We start from the raw sequence: 14,685 nt of genomic DNA, 5'->3' as shown, positions 1-14,685 counted from the left end.
TGGCATATATAGTATAAGAGGCCACACCCAAATGGGCAGGTAATTTAAAGGCTACTGGCTGAAGAAATTCCTACAGTTGTTAATTTTCAAGGTTAACTTATAAATGGAGGCATTAGAATTTAAATCTTCAGTGTTTTAGTGACCTTAATGACTGGATTAAAAATCAGTTTATACAAAGAGAATTTGGGCAAGTAACAAGTAAAAATCTTGAATCTATTATGTAAAACAATCCTCATATTTTTGCTAACCTAATCATCAATATTGTCACTTAAAAAAACAACTTACTGGTCCAGGCAGTGTTGGTTCACGCCTTTGATCCCGGCACTCAGGAGGCAGGGACAGGTGGATCTCAGTGAGTTTGAGGCCAGCCTGGTCTACAAAGAGAGTTCTACATAGAGGAACCCTTTCTCAAAAAACAAAACAAAACAAACCCTAACCAAACTTAAACAACAAACAAACAAACAAAGTAAACAACTTACTGACTTGTTAATATCAAGTTCATTTAGTGGCTTTCAGTGAAGGAGGAAATAATTACTCCCATGATCCTCTATTTTGATGATGTAATTTTGTTATGAAGTCAGAATTGGCCTCACTGGAAAACTGTCCTTTTTAACTGCACTGAAAATAGTGGCTCAACACTAATTACATTAAACTAAAGACATCGGCTTTGGCAGGAATTTGACACCCAAGGGTCTGTGTTTCATAATTGCTCAATAAGTCAATTATCTTAGTTAATTCTGCCCCCAAGTTTCTCTGCAGGGACAGAGGAAAACCATGTTTTTTTTTGTTGCTGTTGTTTTATTATTAAAATACCCACAGGAGCCTTTGCTGTGTTTTTTGGACATTGGTAGGATACTGCTACACCTGTTTTGAAGAGTTTCCCGTTCTGAGTTCTGATGCAGAACTCCAGAGACGCCATGAAGCTTGCCACACACTGGAGGAGATCCAGAGCTGAGTGCTAGAGGAAATACTCACTTCATCAGCAGGGATCAGGTGGCCTCTTTCCAGGCAGAGTGGATATGGGCTCCCATTTCCGGTGGGCACAGCAATCAGAGCAGCAAACACTAATGGAGCACATCCTTTGGCAGGCGTGAAGCTTGGTTCTAGTTGAGCTCTCTCAGTGCCAAACGTGCCATCTGCTCTCCTGATTACACAGCAGAAGGGTTACTTACCAGGCAGGATCTCCGAGTCCTAGCCTCCTGGTCCTCTCCAGAGAGTGACCTGGGAGTGGTTCCACAGTCTTCATCTGCCTGTTTTTCTGTTCATCTGACATTCTTTCATGACATCACATTAGCATGATCTCCTGTACCTCACAAATACACGATCTGATATTCCCCAGGCTTGCTTACCTTTGTCGAGATAGTATTGATTATAAGAAATACTTGCTTAAAATTTAATGATGTGTTACTGCCCCATTTTGAAGATAAATAATACAGTAAATATTCATGAGTTGTTGATGGCACGTAGAACATTGAATTTCTAAGAATGTCATCACAGATTGCTGTGCAGTGAGGTCTAAGGGTGGCCGATTCTCCTGAGAAACTCAAGGATGCTTTACCATTTTAATGGGGTTTGAATAGTGTATTGAAGCTTTCCTAGTGGCAATGGATGGAGTCTGTGTGTAAAATTTAAAGAAGGGAGGAGGGGAAATATTGCATAACTTACAGTAGGGCAAGACAGCTCTGGGAATATTGGTCAACCAGCAATGCTGCCATTTGTGAGCCCTGCTGAGAGTGTGGGTTTTATGTTAGTCATGAGAAGACCGTTTAATGAGCAGTGTGGGGCATGCAACAAAATGGAGACAAATACATGGCAGGGAGTCAATTAAGTGAGAAATAAAAGAATCCTCTTTAAAGCTAGCAGGAGGCTAAAAGTTTTACTGGTTGGTTTCAAGAGCCATTTCTCTAATAGCATTTATTGAAAGCAAAATTCCTATGGTCAGTAAAAAGTAACGATATTACTTGTTGTATGAGCCATTTCACCTCTTATCTGAGTTGGTGTCCAGACTCCTGTGCTAAGACAGACTTTGTTTCTTCTGAGGATATAATTGAGAATCCAGTGTAAGCCTTAATCAGAACTGTCATTTGGGGATGTATTTTCCTTTTCTTTGCTTCATTTTCTTTCTTGAAACTGTATTCAATATATTTTTTATTATGCTGTGATATAGGTCTGTTACTCAAGTTGTGTTCTCAGTAAGATGAGGTGGTATAAATAAGTAAATATGAACAAAACCCACGATATAGGTGCTTAGGCGTTACACAACATATTATATATATATTATATATATGTTCATATATGTATATATATATATATATATATGAATGAACATTTGTGAGACAGAACCTACCCTGGCACACACAGTGTAGCCTATATAACTGGATAAAACACAGTGTTGAAATGGAGTAAACTAAACAGTTTTCTCCAATTTCCCTGGCCTGCTCACTGTGGATATGGGGTGCTTGTGGTACAAAGTGCCATTCACTCACTTGAGCTTCCTGGTAATTCAGTGAACTGCCAGTCCTAAAACACAAATCCCCCATCATAGTTCCCAGTTCCCAGGCTGAGTTTTTGGATATTATTTTCTCAGTGATCAACAAGCCTTCGTAGTAGAGGAGGACAGCAACCTCTCTCTCTCTCCCTCTCTCTCGTCTTTCTCTCTCTTCCTCTGTGCATCCTCTTGCTTCTCTTCAAACGTTAGTTTCTTTCTTTTTAAAGTTTGTGATAATTATGATTACTTTTCAGCAATGACTAGATGCCTATAATTTACCTCATGTATTACTACTGTCCTATTATCATCGTTTTCAGGATTATATTTATTTTAAGAAAAAACTACAGAACAGAAAAAATATACAGAACAACACTGATAAATTTGCCCTGGAATTTTTGGCGAACTGCACCACATAATTGTATGGTTAATACCTGGTAGCTTATGACTGAATGGTGGAGTTGTAGATGAAAAGTGTCAAATTCTCATATTCTTAGCCAAACAAACCAGAAAAATGTTATTTATAGAGAGTGTCAGTGTTTCAGGTGGTACATGCTTTGTTGTGCACAGATGGGTATCTTTGGTAAGACAATTAATAGTTTGGATTGATTTGACTGAACAAAAGGGGTGGATGAGACTTTTGGAGCACTCAAACACAGTGAAGAGCAGGCCAATCAGAGACAAGTGCTTTGAACCTCAGCATGGAAGAAAATGGCCCTGTGAGGTTGAGATCACCCCTCTGGATGCTGCCCTTCGGATCAGACAGAGGGACTCTAGAACACTCTTGTCCACCCCCACTCCTATATCTTATAATTTCAAAGAGATGCGGGTCCAGTATAAAGTCAGAGATATTGGTTACCATTGTGGCTTAGCCCAGGGTACAGAGACTAGAAACTGGCTTCCCAGTACAGATCTGAGCACTGGTTGAGGAGGAATTGTGGAGACCCTTGAACTGCAGCTGGTGATGGAGGAAGCAGGTATTCGGCTCTTTGCTTTCTGTAACTGGGAAACCTTTTTGAAATCTTGAGCACTCGGTATACCACCTATCCACTAATCATTTGGTTATATCTTGCTGATTGGGATTATGTCAGACCTTGATATGATCAAACCTTAGCCATCTAATGTGAGATAGGATTTATGCTCTGGAAATTTCCATGCATATAAGAGCAATGAACTAGATCCTTCCTCAGCATATAGTATATTGTACACCATTGACGGAGGCAAAATGCATTGCTTAGAAAAGAGCTAGGAAGCTGACTGGCCATAGCTTTTATGGGGCATTCATTTTGTTTGCCGGCACTGCGGTGCATTTTCTTTCATTTGAGAAAAATGAGGTGTATATTCTCCTTGCTGCCTTAGTTCTGGTGCCCAATTCCCCAGAGGATTTTTTCATTTTAGCCTGGTTAGCTCAGGAAAGGAAATGGAAAGTTGCAATTTGAAAATATTACCAGTTCTTTCTAAGTTTCTACGTTTAATGTTTTGGCAATGGGCTTCCATCACCTGTGCTATGTTGACTGTCACATCTGTCTGTGTGCCCGGTGAAACTATCAATGAATGCATGAATATAATCTACCTCCTCTTAGGCTCTGTGCATTTTCTTTCTCCCTGTGCATTCATCTGTAGTGGATTTTAATATATTGACTTGACATTTCTGATATTGATATGTTAGAAGGCAGAGTAAACTGAGATGAAACAAGAGCTAGAGTTCCTAGACAACATGGGGAAATAACCAGCACCTACTTAAATAAGTCACACATTCTTCATGACCTGAACAAGTGATCAAGCCACCAAATATCACTAACCCCAGAAGGCATTCTGCAGCCTTAGCAAGTAGATCTTTAGCCCATGTTGGCATTTCCCAACACATCATTCTTTTAGCATTAATTTCGTCTTCTGTAAGTAGACTATTCTTTTATATGTATTCACATAAAATATACTTTGATTCCCATGGGATCCAATAAAAATCTCATTATTTCTTTAAATGAATATTTGCCATGCTTACCACAAATAGGAATATAAAAATATGGTCTGATCTTCGTCCATGACTTGTTCCTTAAGAAAAAAGTAGATTAGACTCTTACTTGAAGCAATGCAGAGACAGGGTGAACAAAGTCAAAGTGAACTCAGCCTTTCATTAGTAATAATCACCCAAACTGTCTTCCTCCCCTCTCTCTACTCTGAGAAGTTGAATGGAAGAGTGCTAAGAAGAATATAGAAAGGAGAGACAATGGGGATAGTTCAAAGACACACGATAAATGTGTAAGAAAGGACCTACATGTCTCCTATTCTTACTTTCATAGTAACTTCAGCTCTAAAGCAATTTCCCTGCCAGTGTTCCAGCTGCCTTTATGCTTTCTCTCAAGGACACTCTAGGATTGTTATTTAATTTTACTAAGGGTCAACTTCTGCTAACAGCAGAGCACACTGTATCAAAGGAGATGGTGCTTGCTGTCTGACAACAGCACTGGGTTAATGATGATGATTTTGTTAGCCGTTAAAAGTACATGTATGGCAGTAAGGAGGGTCATTCCAGGATGACTAGGAAGGGGCAGAGATAACCCAGGCTGTGGATTTTTCTCAAAGCTCCCTTCTCCAGATAGAAGACCTGGTGCTGGGTTCCATGGATGTGCTGTACGCATCCCTGTTAGGCCTGGTGTGGGAGCTAGTACTTCCCAGAGCTTGCCCCTTTTGACAGCCTTCTCAGTGCCCAAGCTGAGCCTTGACACAGGAGTGGGTATGGGACAGTAAAACATTTTGGCCTTTGGTTCTAAGTTTACTCAGAGCTGAGGGAGAAATTTGTGCTCATTGTTTGGTAAGCTAACCTCTCCTGGTTATGACTTTGGCTTTCAAATATTAACACAACGAATTTTCTTTTCCCCCTATCCCTCTTGTTAACAGGGTGCTGAGAAAATTTTGTCAATGAATGAATCGGGAGAACTGCAAGATCTCTTAACCAAAATTGAGGTAATTGTGTTTTTAACAACTTATTTTTGGTAATCAAAAATGTTAGGCACATTCTGATTGTAATTGGTTTCTTAGTTGAATCTTTATTCCATGTTCATACAAATGTAAAATGGTATATGTGCGAGAGTTTAATTGGGTACCACCTGCCATTGCATTTGCTCCAACAAGGGTGATTTAAATGTCTGCTTCTAACAACCTCATCCTATTAACTGAACTTTTTAGTTGACTTTATCTGAGACTAATTCTCCATAATAGAGGTGTTGATGAAGTATTAAGCTAGAAAATTGTCTTAAAGCACACTTATTCCCATGGACTTACTCGTTTATGAAGGTAAAGGAAAAAAACATTTCTATGAGACACACTTTTTAATTTCTGTTGGTACCCTTTACAGTTATAGCATAAGGGACACAATTATTCAAATACATAATGTAATAAATTAATATGTAACTGGGAAACCCTTAGCATTCCTCTGGTAAATGATTGTATCAGTCTGTTTCTTTTTGCACATAGGAAGACCATATGCTTTATTATCCTGATGGAAATGCTTTTAAGAGTGAAAATTATACATTCATGACCGGCCAAAGCTTAACCAGGTGAACAAGGCAGACCATCATCTATGTGCTTTACTGGCCCTTCTTGTTCTAACTTTATTTTTGATCCTTCTAAATCAATCAAAAGTAAGAGTTATGTGACCTCCTTGCTCTCTTTAGAACCACTCATTAATGCAAGTTCTGTCTACCTAGACCGCTATTGTTCCGAGTCCTCATTTTATCTCTATATCTGGAAGGTCTGTAGTCTCTATCCATAGTACTAGTTTTAAAAATGCTTTCTAGCTTTTTCTGCCTTCTTATTTCCATGACTCTTCATATGGTATGGTTGGCAAAGGATTCCTTTTATCATTTTCATTTGAGTATTTGATTTACATCCCAAATGAACTACATACTCCTTGATTTTGACAGTTATTTTTAATGATATTTAGTCTTTCTCGGAAGGAAATCAAGATGTATTTACTCATTTGACAGTTTTTTTTTTTTTTTGAGTAGCTATGATTTCCAAGCACTTTCCTTTGGGAGACAACAGTGTCTGCTCAAAGATTTGCTCAAAGATAGCAGTAACTCAGGGAAGTTCTGAGCTAATTTCTGTCATACTAGTAACAGTTGCATTACATTTATACACAGAGGCTGATAAAAAGGACAGGCAGAGAGAAAGTGCTTCTGAACAGGGAGTGTCTTGGGGTTGTAGGAAGAAAATATGGCATGACCTGGTTTCCTAAATTTCGTTAGCATATGCAATTTGTAATTTAAGAAGTAGTATGGTCTGAAAATTTGAGAATTTACTGGCAGTACAGCTCTACTGATAGCCCTGTGACTATGAACATATCCATTCCCCTCTGGAGTCCTGACAGCTTAAGGAATCAAATGAGAGTGTACTCTTACAGGTCTAAGATTCCATTCTGCTAAAAATATTTGCATGGTTAGATTTCTTTCTTTTTGTGCTTGTAGACAACTTCAAGCCATTAAGTTAGGTTAATAAGTATTTTTATTTAACCCACAAAACTTGTATAGTGTATATTATTTATTCATTATATAATTTTCTTAGCACATCTTAATGTTATGTACATGATATTACAGAATATACATGATTTTATTTTTCTATTGATATATGAACATTGGAGGTGTTTAGTTTAACAGCTCTATACCTCTCCAAGACAGTCATTTCTAGTAGCTCTTCTTCCGTGATGGAGACACTTCTGCCTGCATTGTCCAGGATAGTAGCCATTGACTGCCGGTGACTATTGAGCATGTAACTTATGACTGTGTGACTGAGGAACTGATTTTATTTTTTTGAGATGGGGTCTCATTTAGCTCAAGCTGACTTCCAACTTACTGTATAGCTGAGAATGACCTTGAACTCCTGCTTATCTTGCTTACATCTCCCAAGAAAATGAATTCTCAAAACTTACTAATTTTTTTTTTTCTGAGACAAGGTTTCTGTGTAGCTTTGGTGCCTGTCCCGGAACTAGCTCTTGTAGAACAGGCTGCCCTGGAACTCACAGAGTTCCACCTGCTTCTGCCTCCTGAGTGCTGAAATGAGAGGTGTGCACCACCACCACCACCCGGCAGTCATGATGTTTCTTCACTGCAATAGAAACCCTAACTAAGACAAGCATTTTAACTCTATACTTGTGTAGTATCTTTTAGAGTTTTATAGGATAAATGAGCCTTCATAGTTTTCTTTGTACAGATATATAAGTGACTAAGATGTGTAGTGGGATAATGCTTTTGTATACCGTAAAGACTTGTCACTTGTATTGGTTTAAAAAATGCAGATTAGCCAGATAGGAATTATAGACAGGACAACCAGACTAAGAGAATTCTGGGAAGAGGAAAGGTAGAGATTTGGTTGCCATCCAGACACAGAGGAAGCAAGATGATAATCTCTTACTGGGAAAAAGTACCTAGCCACATGGCTAAACACAGATACCAATTATGGGTTAATTTAAGTGTAAGAGAGCTAATTAATAATAAGCCTGAGCAATAGGCCAAACAGTTTATAATTAATATAAGCCTCTTTGTGTTTCTTTGGGACTTAATGGCTGCAAGACCAGTAAGGACAGAAACTTCTCTTTACACAGATGCTCTGAACATTCATCACTTTTGTATGCACGATTCTTTTTTCTGTCACTTACCATCTACTTACTAGATTAATGTAGATACTGTTTTTCTTTCAGCTTGTAGGGCTTTGCAAAAACATTTTTCTCTTTTTAAAATTTATCTCAAATTTACAGTCAGTACAATTAATGTACAAATATTGAGATTATTCCTGATTTTTAAAAGAATGTGCTAATGGTTTCACTATTACAGCAATTGTAAAGTGCTACAATTCGGTTGGACCTCTTGTCCTAAGGGTAAAATTTGTAGTCATCCAGAAAAATCCTGCCTATGAAGGAACTAGGGTTTAATGGAAGTTAATCTAGATAAAGAGAGAGACCCTAGAGAAGCATTAGATGATCAATCAACGTGGATGAGGATGCAATATTCAAATATGAATATCTATGTCATAGCCACGTGTTAGGGCAACATCTCTCAGGGTCCAGCCTTGATGGGTTCATATGTTCCAGGGTAGGGGAATGTGGATTAGAAATGTTAGTCAAGAGGAACAGAGATGAAAGAAATACAGAGACAGAGAATAGTACCATGAGGGCAACCCAGTGAATACTGAATCCACCCGCATTTATTTCCCATATGCTAATATACTCCAATTTGAAAAGAGGAGAAGGCAAAAAACTGCTTTAACATGACACAAAGGACAAACAGAACAATTAATTGCTTCAGTACTTGAGACATAAAGTATTTCCTGAGTTAAGCATTCTGATGCTGACATGTAGTGAATACACCTTGGACCAAGTTCCTGTAGGCAGCCACTCCCTGGGGCAAACTCCCTGTCATATCCTTGAAGGGACAGGAATAGGCTTGAATTCTCTGATCTTTGGTCAAGGTAGAGCTGACCCACCTCTATGGATCATCTTAATATCCAAAACACCAAGTAACCACACCCTAGGTCAAGACATCTTGTTTGTAGCCACTCCTTAAGTCAGGCTTCTTGTCAGTAACTTTGAAAGAGCAAGAGCAGGCTTAAACTCTCTGACCTTCTGTCAGGGTGGAGCAGACCCTCTTCTGTGGACCCCCACATATCCGGCACTCTGGTTAGTGTTGGTAGGAGTTAAATATTCACAGGACTGAAAGCATTTAAATGCTGATCATGTAGCAAGTCATATGCTTGATGTTTTATATATACTGAGTGATTAAAATGTGTTATTATTCTCATGAGGACTATAAAAGGATAGGCATAGAAAGAGACTAAATCATTTGCTTGAGATGTTACAGAAAATGTTTGAATCCTGAATCAGATCAGTCTGACTCTAAAGCCTATGATATTATTTATATAGTTAGGCTCCTATGACTTTCAATTCAGATGACATATAGGTAAATGGGTCATATGACTTTATCATGACAAGACACAAGACTGGTTGAGAAATTTATCTAGTGTATGAGGTTTGGAGAATAAGCTTTTCTAATACTATGATCTTTTTCTTATGGAACATCCTAGAAGACAGACAACTGGTTAATCTCTAGTAAGACATTAGACAGGTTAAGCAATTCTCATTTGTGTTATTGGTTGCCATGTGTTAGTCATACAACTACCTTTTGTTCTCATAGTACAAGTCTAAGGCTTAGTAGTTATCCTAAGTGAAGGTGAGGAGTAAGTCTTAGCAGTTGTACGGGGCCAGGAAAGGAACTCAGCAAATAATTTTACTTTTTTTTTCTGGCTCAAGAATGCTATCATGTATACTGTTCAAGAGAACATTTCTCTGGCAAGATGAGTGGCTGGGACTAATTGAAGGATATGCCCATGTCCCTGCACATGAGCAACAAGCTAAGAGGAGCAGATTTACATGACACAAAAGCTATGTCTTGGTTCACATTGATTGTTGAAATAGCTATTTTTAAAATTGAGAATAGAAGTGGTCTCATAATAGCTTCACCACTGTGCCTTAAGCATCAAAATTAACAGATAAAGTAATATTTACTCTTCCTTTCCAGAGGCAAGCTCTTAAACAAGAGGACTAATACTAATGCATTTAAATCAAATAACCCAACATAAAAGAATATGGTTGAGTCATGTAGCTATGAATAATTTATCTGGAGACAGCAATTGGGGCATATGACTTAAGGTAGTGATATATTAATAAAAGACTGGCTTACAATGCCTAACCTTACTGTGTGCCAGTCAGCCTTCTATCTGTCCAATGTGGATAAGTTCACCGAATCTTGTCAATAGCTAAGTAATCAAAGAAAGATCTCACTTTACAATTCAAGGACTCCAAAGACAGGATTTTAGGATGGTATTGATAAACCAGTGGCTCTGTTAATATAAGAATGTGGGTTAAATATTGATATGTTAATTTCTCTTAGAAAATTTATTAGTTGTGACTTTCAGATAAATTATGAAGTCAGGGTAAACTCCTGGTACTAGTGAATTTAGCATTTGATGTTTTTATTCATCAAAAGTAATTTTGTAGGCTCTGTTTCAGATCTGTGATGTTTCAGATCCTCTAGTTCTGTTGCGTTACAATTTTGAGTTCTCTGTATGGACAGTCCAATGTTTAGGGTGAGAGGGTGGCAGAGAGGATGACATGAGGAGACTGACTGGAGCTCACAGTTTACTTTGGCTTTGCTATTCTTCGTCATTATAAACCCATTCTTTTGGAAAACCATGTTATTTTAAAGCTTCTTCATCCACAAGTGTTCTAGGACACAGTGGGAGTTGGTTACAGATAAAGTCCACCTGATGCTTTTTTATGTTTGTTACTGAAATGCTGAGGCACATTTTTAAAAACGGCCAAACAATTTACATCAGTTGATAAACAGCTGTTTCCCAAACATCCCTGCTGCTGCTTGACAGCCCCTGCCCTGTTAGTCTGCCAAAGCTTCGACTCCCACTTACATTTTAATCTCACATAAACTATGGTTTGTGGTTGATTTCCAAGGAAATATATGTTTCTATAAAAATTATTTGTGATTTATCTGAAATTCAAATTTTGTGAATATTCTTTATTTTTATTTTTAATATGTGGCAATCTTGGTCTATTAGGAAGTCAAAATTTGTCACAATATAGCAGCAATGGATGGAGTTCTGGACTTTTGATCCTGTTGCTCTCTTCTTAGCTGTAGACTGGCTTAACATCTACTTTGCTAGTTGATGCAGTTCTTATATAAGCCATGATGTCTATCTATCTATCTATCTATCTATCTATCTATCTATCTATCTATCTATCTATCTATCTATCTATCAATCGATGTATCATCTATCTATCATTTCCCAAGCTTGCCTCAAACTCACTATGTAGTCAAAAATAACCTTACATGTTTTATCTTTTTGCCTCTACTTCTGAAGTTCTGGGTTTGCAAGTGTATACTAACAAGACCGGCTTGATATTTCTCAGTGTATCATTCTCTCACAATCATAGGGATGTATTGCATTGATCTTCTTATTTCTGAAATTAGACTATGTAATTACTTGCTAATTCCCTTATATTTAGCTTTTTAAAGTATATTCTCCCACCCCCTAAATATTTACAAAGACAATTTAACATTACGAAAAATTTAAATCCAACTTACTTTTCTTTACAGGGACCAATTCTTTCACAGAACTATTACAAAACCATCAAATTATCATTTATATTCAATCTATCTGTTTGGGAGGCTTTTGAATTTCCTTATTCTTAAGAGTGTTTCTAGTTTCCAATTTGTGTCACTGAGATAGGCAACACCTACTTTACATAAAAATAATTCTGTGCTGTTAAAAATAAGACATTGCATAGATTTTGCGTCTTACTATATAAGAGCTAAACCAAAGAATAGTAGGTTTTGCAGGTGTGTGTGTGCATGTGTGTGTGTGTGTGTGTTTGTATGTGTGTTTTGCCTACATTTTTTAACTTTGCACAAATCCACGCTTGCAAACATTGTTGCCAATTCCTTTATTGCAAGTCAGGAACTAAGCATAATTCTGTTTGTGCTCATTCTGCAATGGCTTCTAATCACCCCTGGCTTGGAGAGTTCCAGCAGTGGATTCTGAGAAAGCTTATGAATGCAAGGAAGCAAACTGAAATGAATGTGAAGGCTTTATGAAGTACTGTCTTCCACACAGAGCCCAGTTGTATTTATTCTATATTTGAGATCCTTTATCATTGCTTGAAGTGGAAAGGCTGATAGCTATTAAGAAAGATTTATGCTGTGCGTAAATGTCTCAAGATATCCGTGTCTGTTTTCTTATGTATCAAATGAGGATAATGATGCTTGCATTGTGTCTCTCTTGAAGATGATGTCTGTATGTGGAGGGGGAAGGTAGAGGGAGGAAATAGCATATAATGATACATTTGAAAGTGCTTTGCAAAGATTAAAGAATTATTCAAATTGGCAACTCAATGATGGATCTTCAGTAGATATTGGCTTCTTCAAACTTTAGCTCCCAGTTTTCTGATTTTTCAAGTTCTTCATTGGATGTACTTTTTCTAGAAGACAGAAAAGTGTTAAGAGAGAGTCAAAAGGGAAAGCTAAAAGTATATTCTTCTCATGATAATAATTATCTCTTGCTCTATTTAGTTGACAAAAAATGTTTTCATATGATGAAACTCTTGAATGTATGTGCCATGCAACACACTTAGGCTACAATTTACTAGACTTCCTAAACCAAGCCTGAGCTATAGATGGTCATCAAGGGAGTGAAAGAATCCTGTAGCTGTCCTTCTCCTAGGTCCCAAGGATAGTAATGGCGGGTAATGTCAGGTGCATAGCCACAGTTATATCTTACTAATGTTGTTTTGCAACCTCTCACGATACTGACTGAAATGATTACATTAACGAATTTTCTGTTCTCTCCTGTTTCTTGCCACCCTATGCAGAGAGTACAGCATCCACACGAGTGTCCCTCCTGTGGAGGCTTTGGCTTCCTTCCATGCTCCGTGTGCCATGGAAGCAAGATGTCAGTGTTTCGAAATTGCTTTACGGATGCTTTCAAAGCCCTGAAGTGTACAGCTTGCAATGAGAATGGTCTTCAGCGCTGTAAGAACTGTGCTGGCTAACTGGAGCTTCTGCCCAGAGAAAGCCTTATTTTATTAAGCAAAGGCTAAAATCTGGTTTCTAAGCTTTTTTTTTTTAAAAGAAAGTAATGTTTTTGGATTACAAAATAAAGTTTGTATATTATAATTACCTTTGTTTTACGTTTTGGTTATGATTATTTTTGTTGTTTTATTAAATAAACACGTATTCAGCAACTTCAAAGATCAAGACCTGTGCTAGATGATGGTTTCTCGTGGAAATCATGGAGAATTCAATTCATTCTAACATATCCAAAGTCTCATTCCTCAAGTTTTTCTGATTCTTAAAGGAAAGAAAACATATCTCAGTGCTTGTTGCAGTGGTACCTTCTTCTTTAGAGAGATGTATTAGAACTCTTTAGATGTGTAATGCATGTGATGCATTCCTAACTTCAGGGAAGCATAAGCTTTGAACAGTAGGGAATAATGGACCATGTATTCTTAAGCCATATTTTTTTAAGTTATATAATAGTGTCAGAGCAGATGACTTTAATAATACATTATCAGTGTTCTCAGATAGATCTTTGGAGGATGTTATAAAAACTGCCAGAACTGGTGGGGAGATGGTCCAGTGTGCAAAATACTTGCTATGTAGCCTGGTGAGCAGAGTTTGAATACCCCAAACCCACAAAGTGCTACATGCAGTAGTATGCTACCACCTGTAATCCTTGTGTCACTACAGTGAGACGAAAAGCATAGGCAAGAGAATTCTACAAATCTTGCAGTACAGCTAACCTGTTTATGCATGCTTGGACAAGAAACTCCGTCTCAACCAAGGTGCATGATGAGGACTGATAAGAATGTTGTCCCCTGGCCGTCACACACATGCCATGGCATTCATACACCCCTACTTGCACACATGAATAAACACACACACAGACACACACTGACACCCCCACCCCACACCCCCACACCACATACACACATGTTGCCATAAGATATTTCAAGTTATTTTGTGTTTAATTTATTTTAAAATAAACTTACTTTGAAGCTCCTGCTTTGTGTCACTGTCATGGAAATCCACTCATAAAGTTATGGATACTCATAGGTCTTTAGAGAAGAGCAGAATAACTGCTTAAGCATGAATATATGAAACAAAATAATATGAGCAGAGTAGATGACAATACATTGTTGTCTGCTTCTATCTATAGCTGTGGATTCTCTTATCAATGGTTTAAAGGAATCACCCCTGTCTTAGTTACTATTCTAATGCTGTGAGGAAACACCATAACCAAGGGAACTTATAGCAGACAGCATTTAATTAGAACTTGCTTACAGTTTCAGAGTATTTGTCCATGACCATCCTGATGGAGACTATAGTGGCAGGAAGGCATGTTGCAATGGCTGTAGCAACAGCTGAGAACTCACATCTGACTTACAAATTGAAGGCAGAGAAGACACACTGGGCCTTGCATAGGTTTTTGAAACTCCAAAGCCCACTCCCAGTGACACTCTTCCTCCAACAAGCCCACACCACCTAATCCTTCCCAAGCAATTCTACTAACTGGGCTTATAGGGGTCGTTCTCATTCAAACCTCTACAACCTCCATAATACCCATACAATCATCAAAAGAGC

General features: G+C 37.9%; 1 protein-coding gene across 1 annotated transcript in view; it reads left to right on the top strand.

The window, feature by feature from the left end:
• Nucleotides 1-13,094, top strand: part of Grxcr1 (glutaredoxin and cysteine rich domain containing 1) — a 93,557-nt gene extending 80,463 nt beyond the window's left edge. The window contains exons 3-4 of the mRNA XM_038317560.1: nucleotides 5,384-5,449; nucleotides 12,915-13,094. Of these exons, the coding sequence (XP_038173488.1) occupies nucleotides 5,384-5,449; nucleotides 12,915-13,094 (246 nt within the window). The remainder of the gene's footprint in view (nucleotides 1-5,383; nucleotides 5,450-12,914) is intronic.
• Nucleotides 13,095-14,685: the final 1,591 nt, after the last annotated feature.

Source organism: Arvicola amphibius, chromosome 1 (genome assembly GCF_903992535.2).
Source record: "Arvicola amphibius chromosome 1, mArvAmp1.2, whole genome shotgun sequence".
Lineage (NCBI taxonomy): Eukaryota > Metazoa > Chordata > Mammalia > Rodentia > Cricetidae > Arvicola > Arvicola amphibius.
The sequence above is the reverse complement of the archived record's forward strand: the minus strand, read 5'-3'. Positions and strand labels throughout refer to the sequence as shown.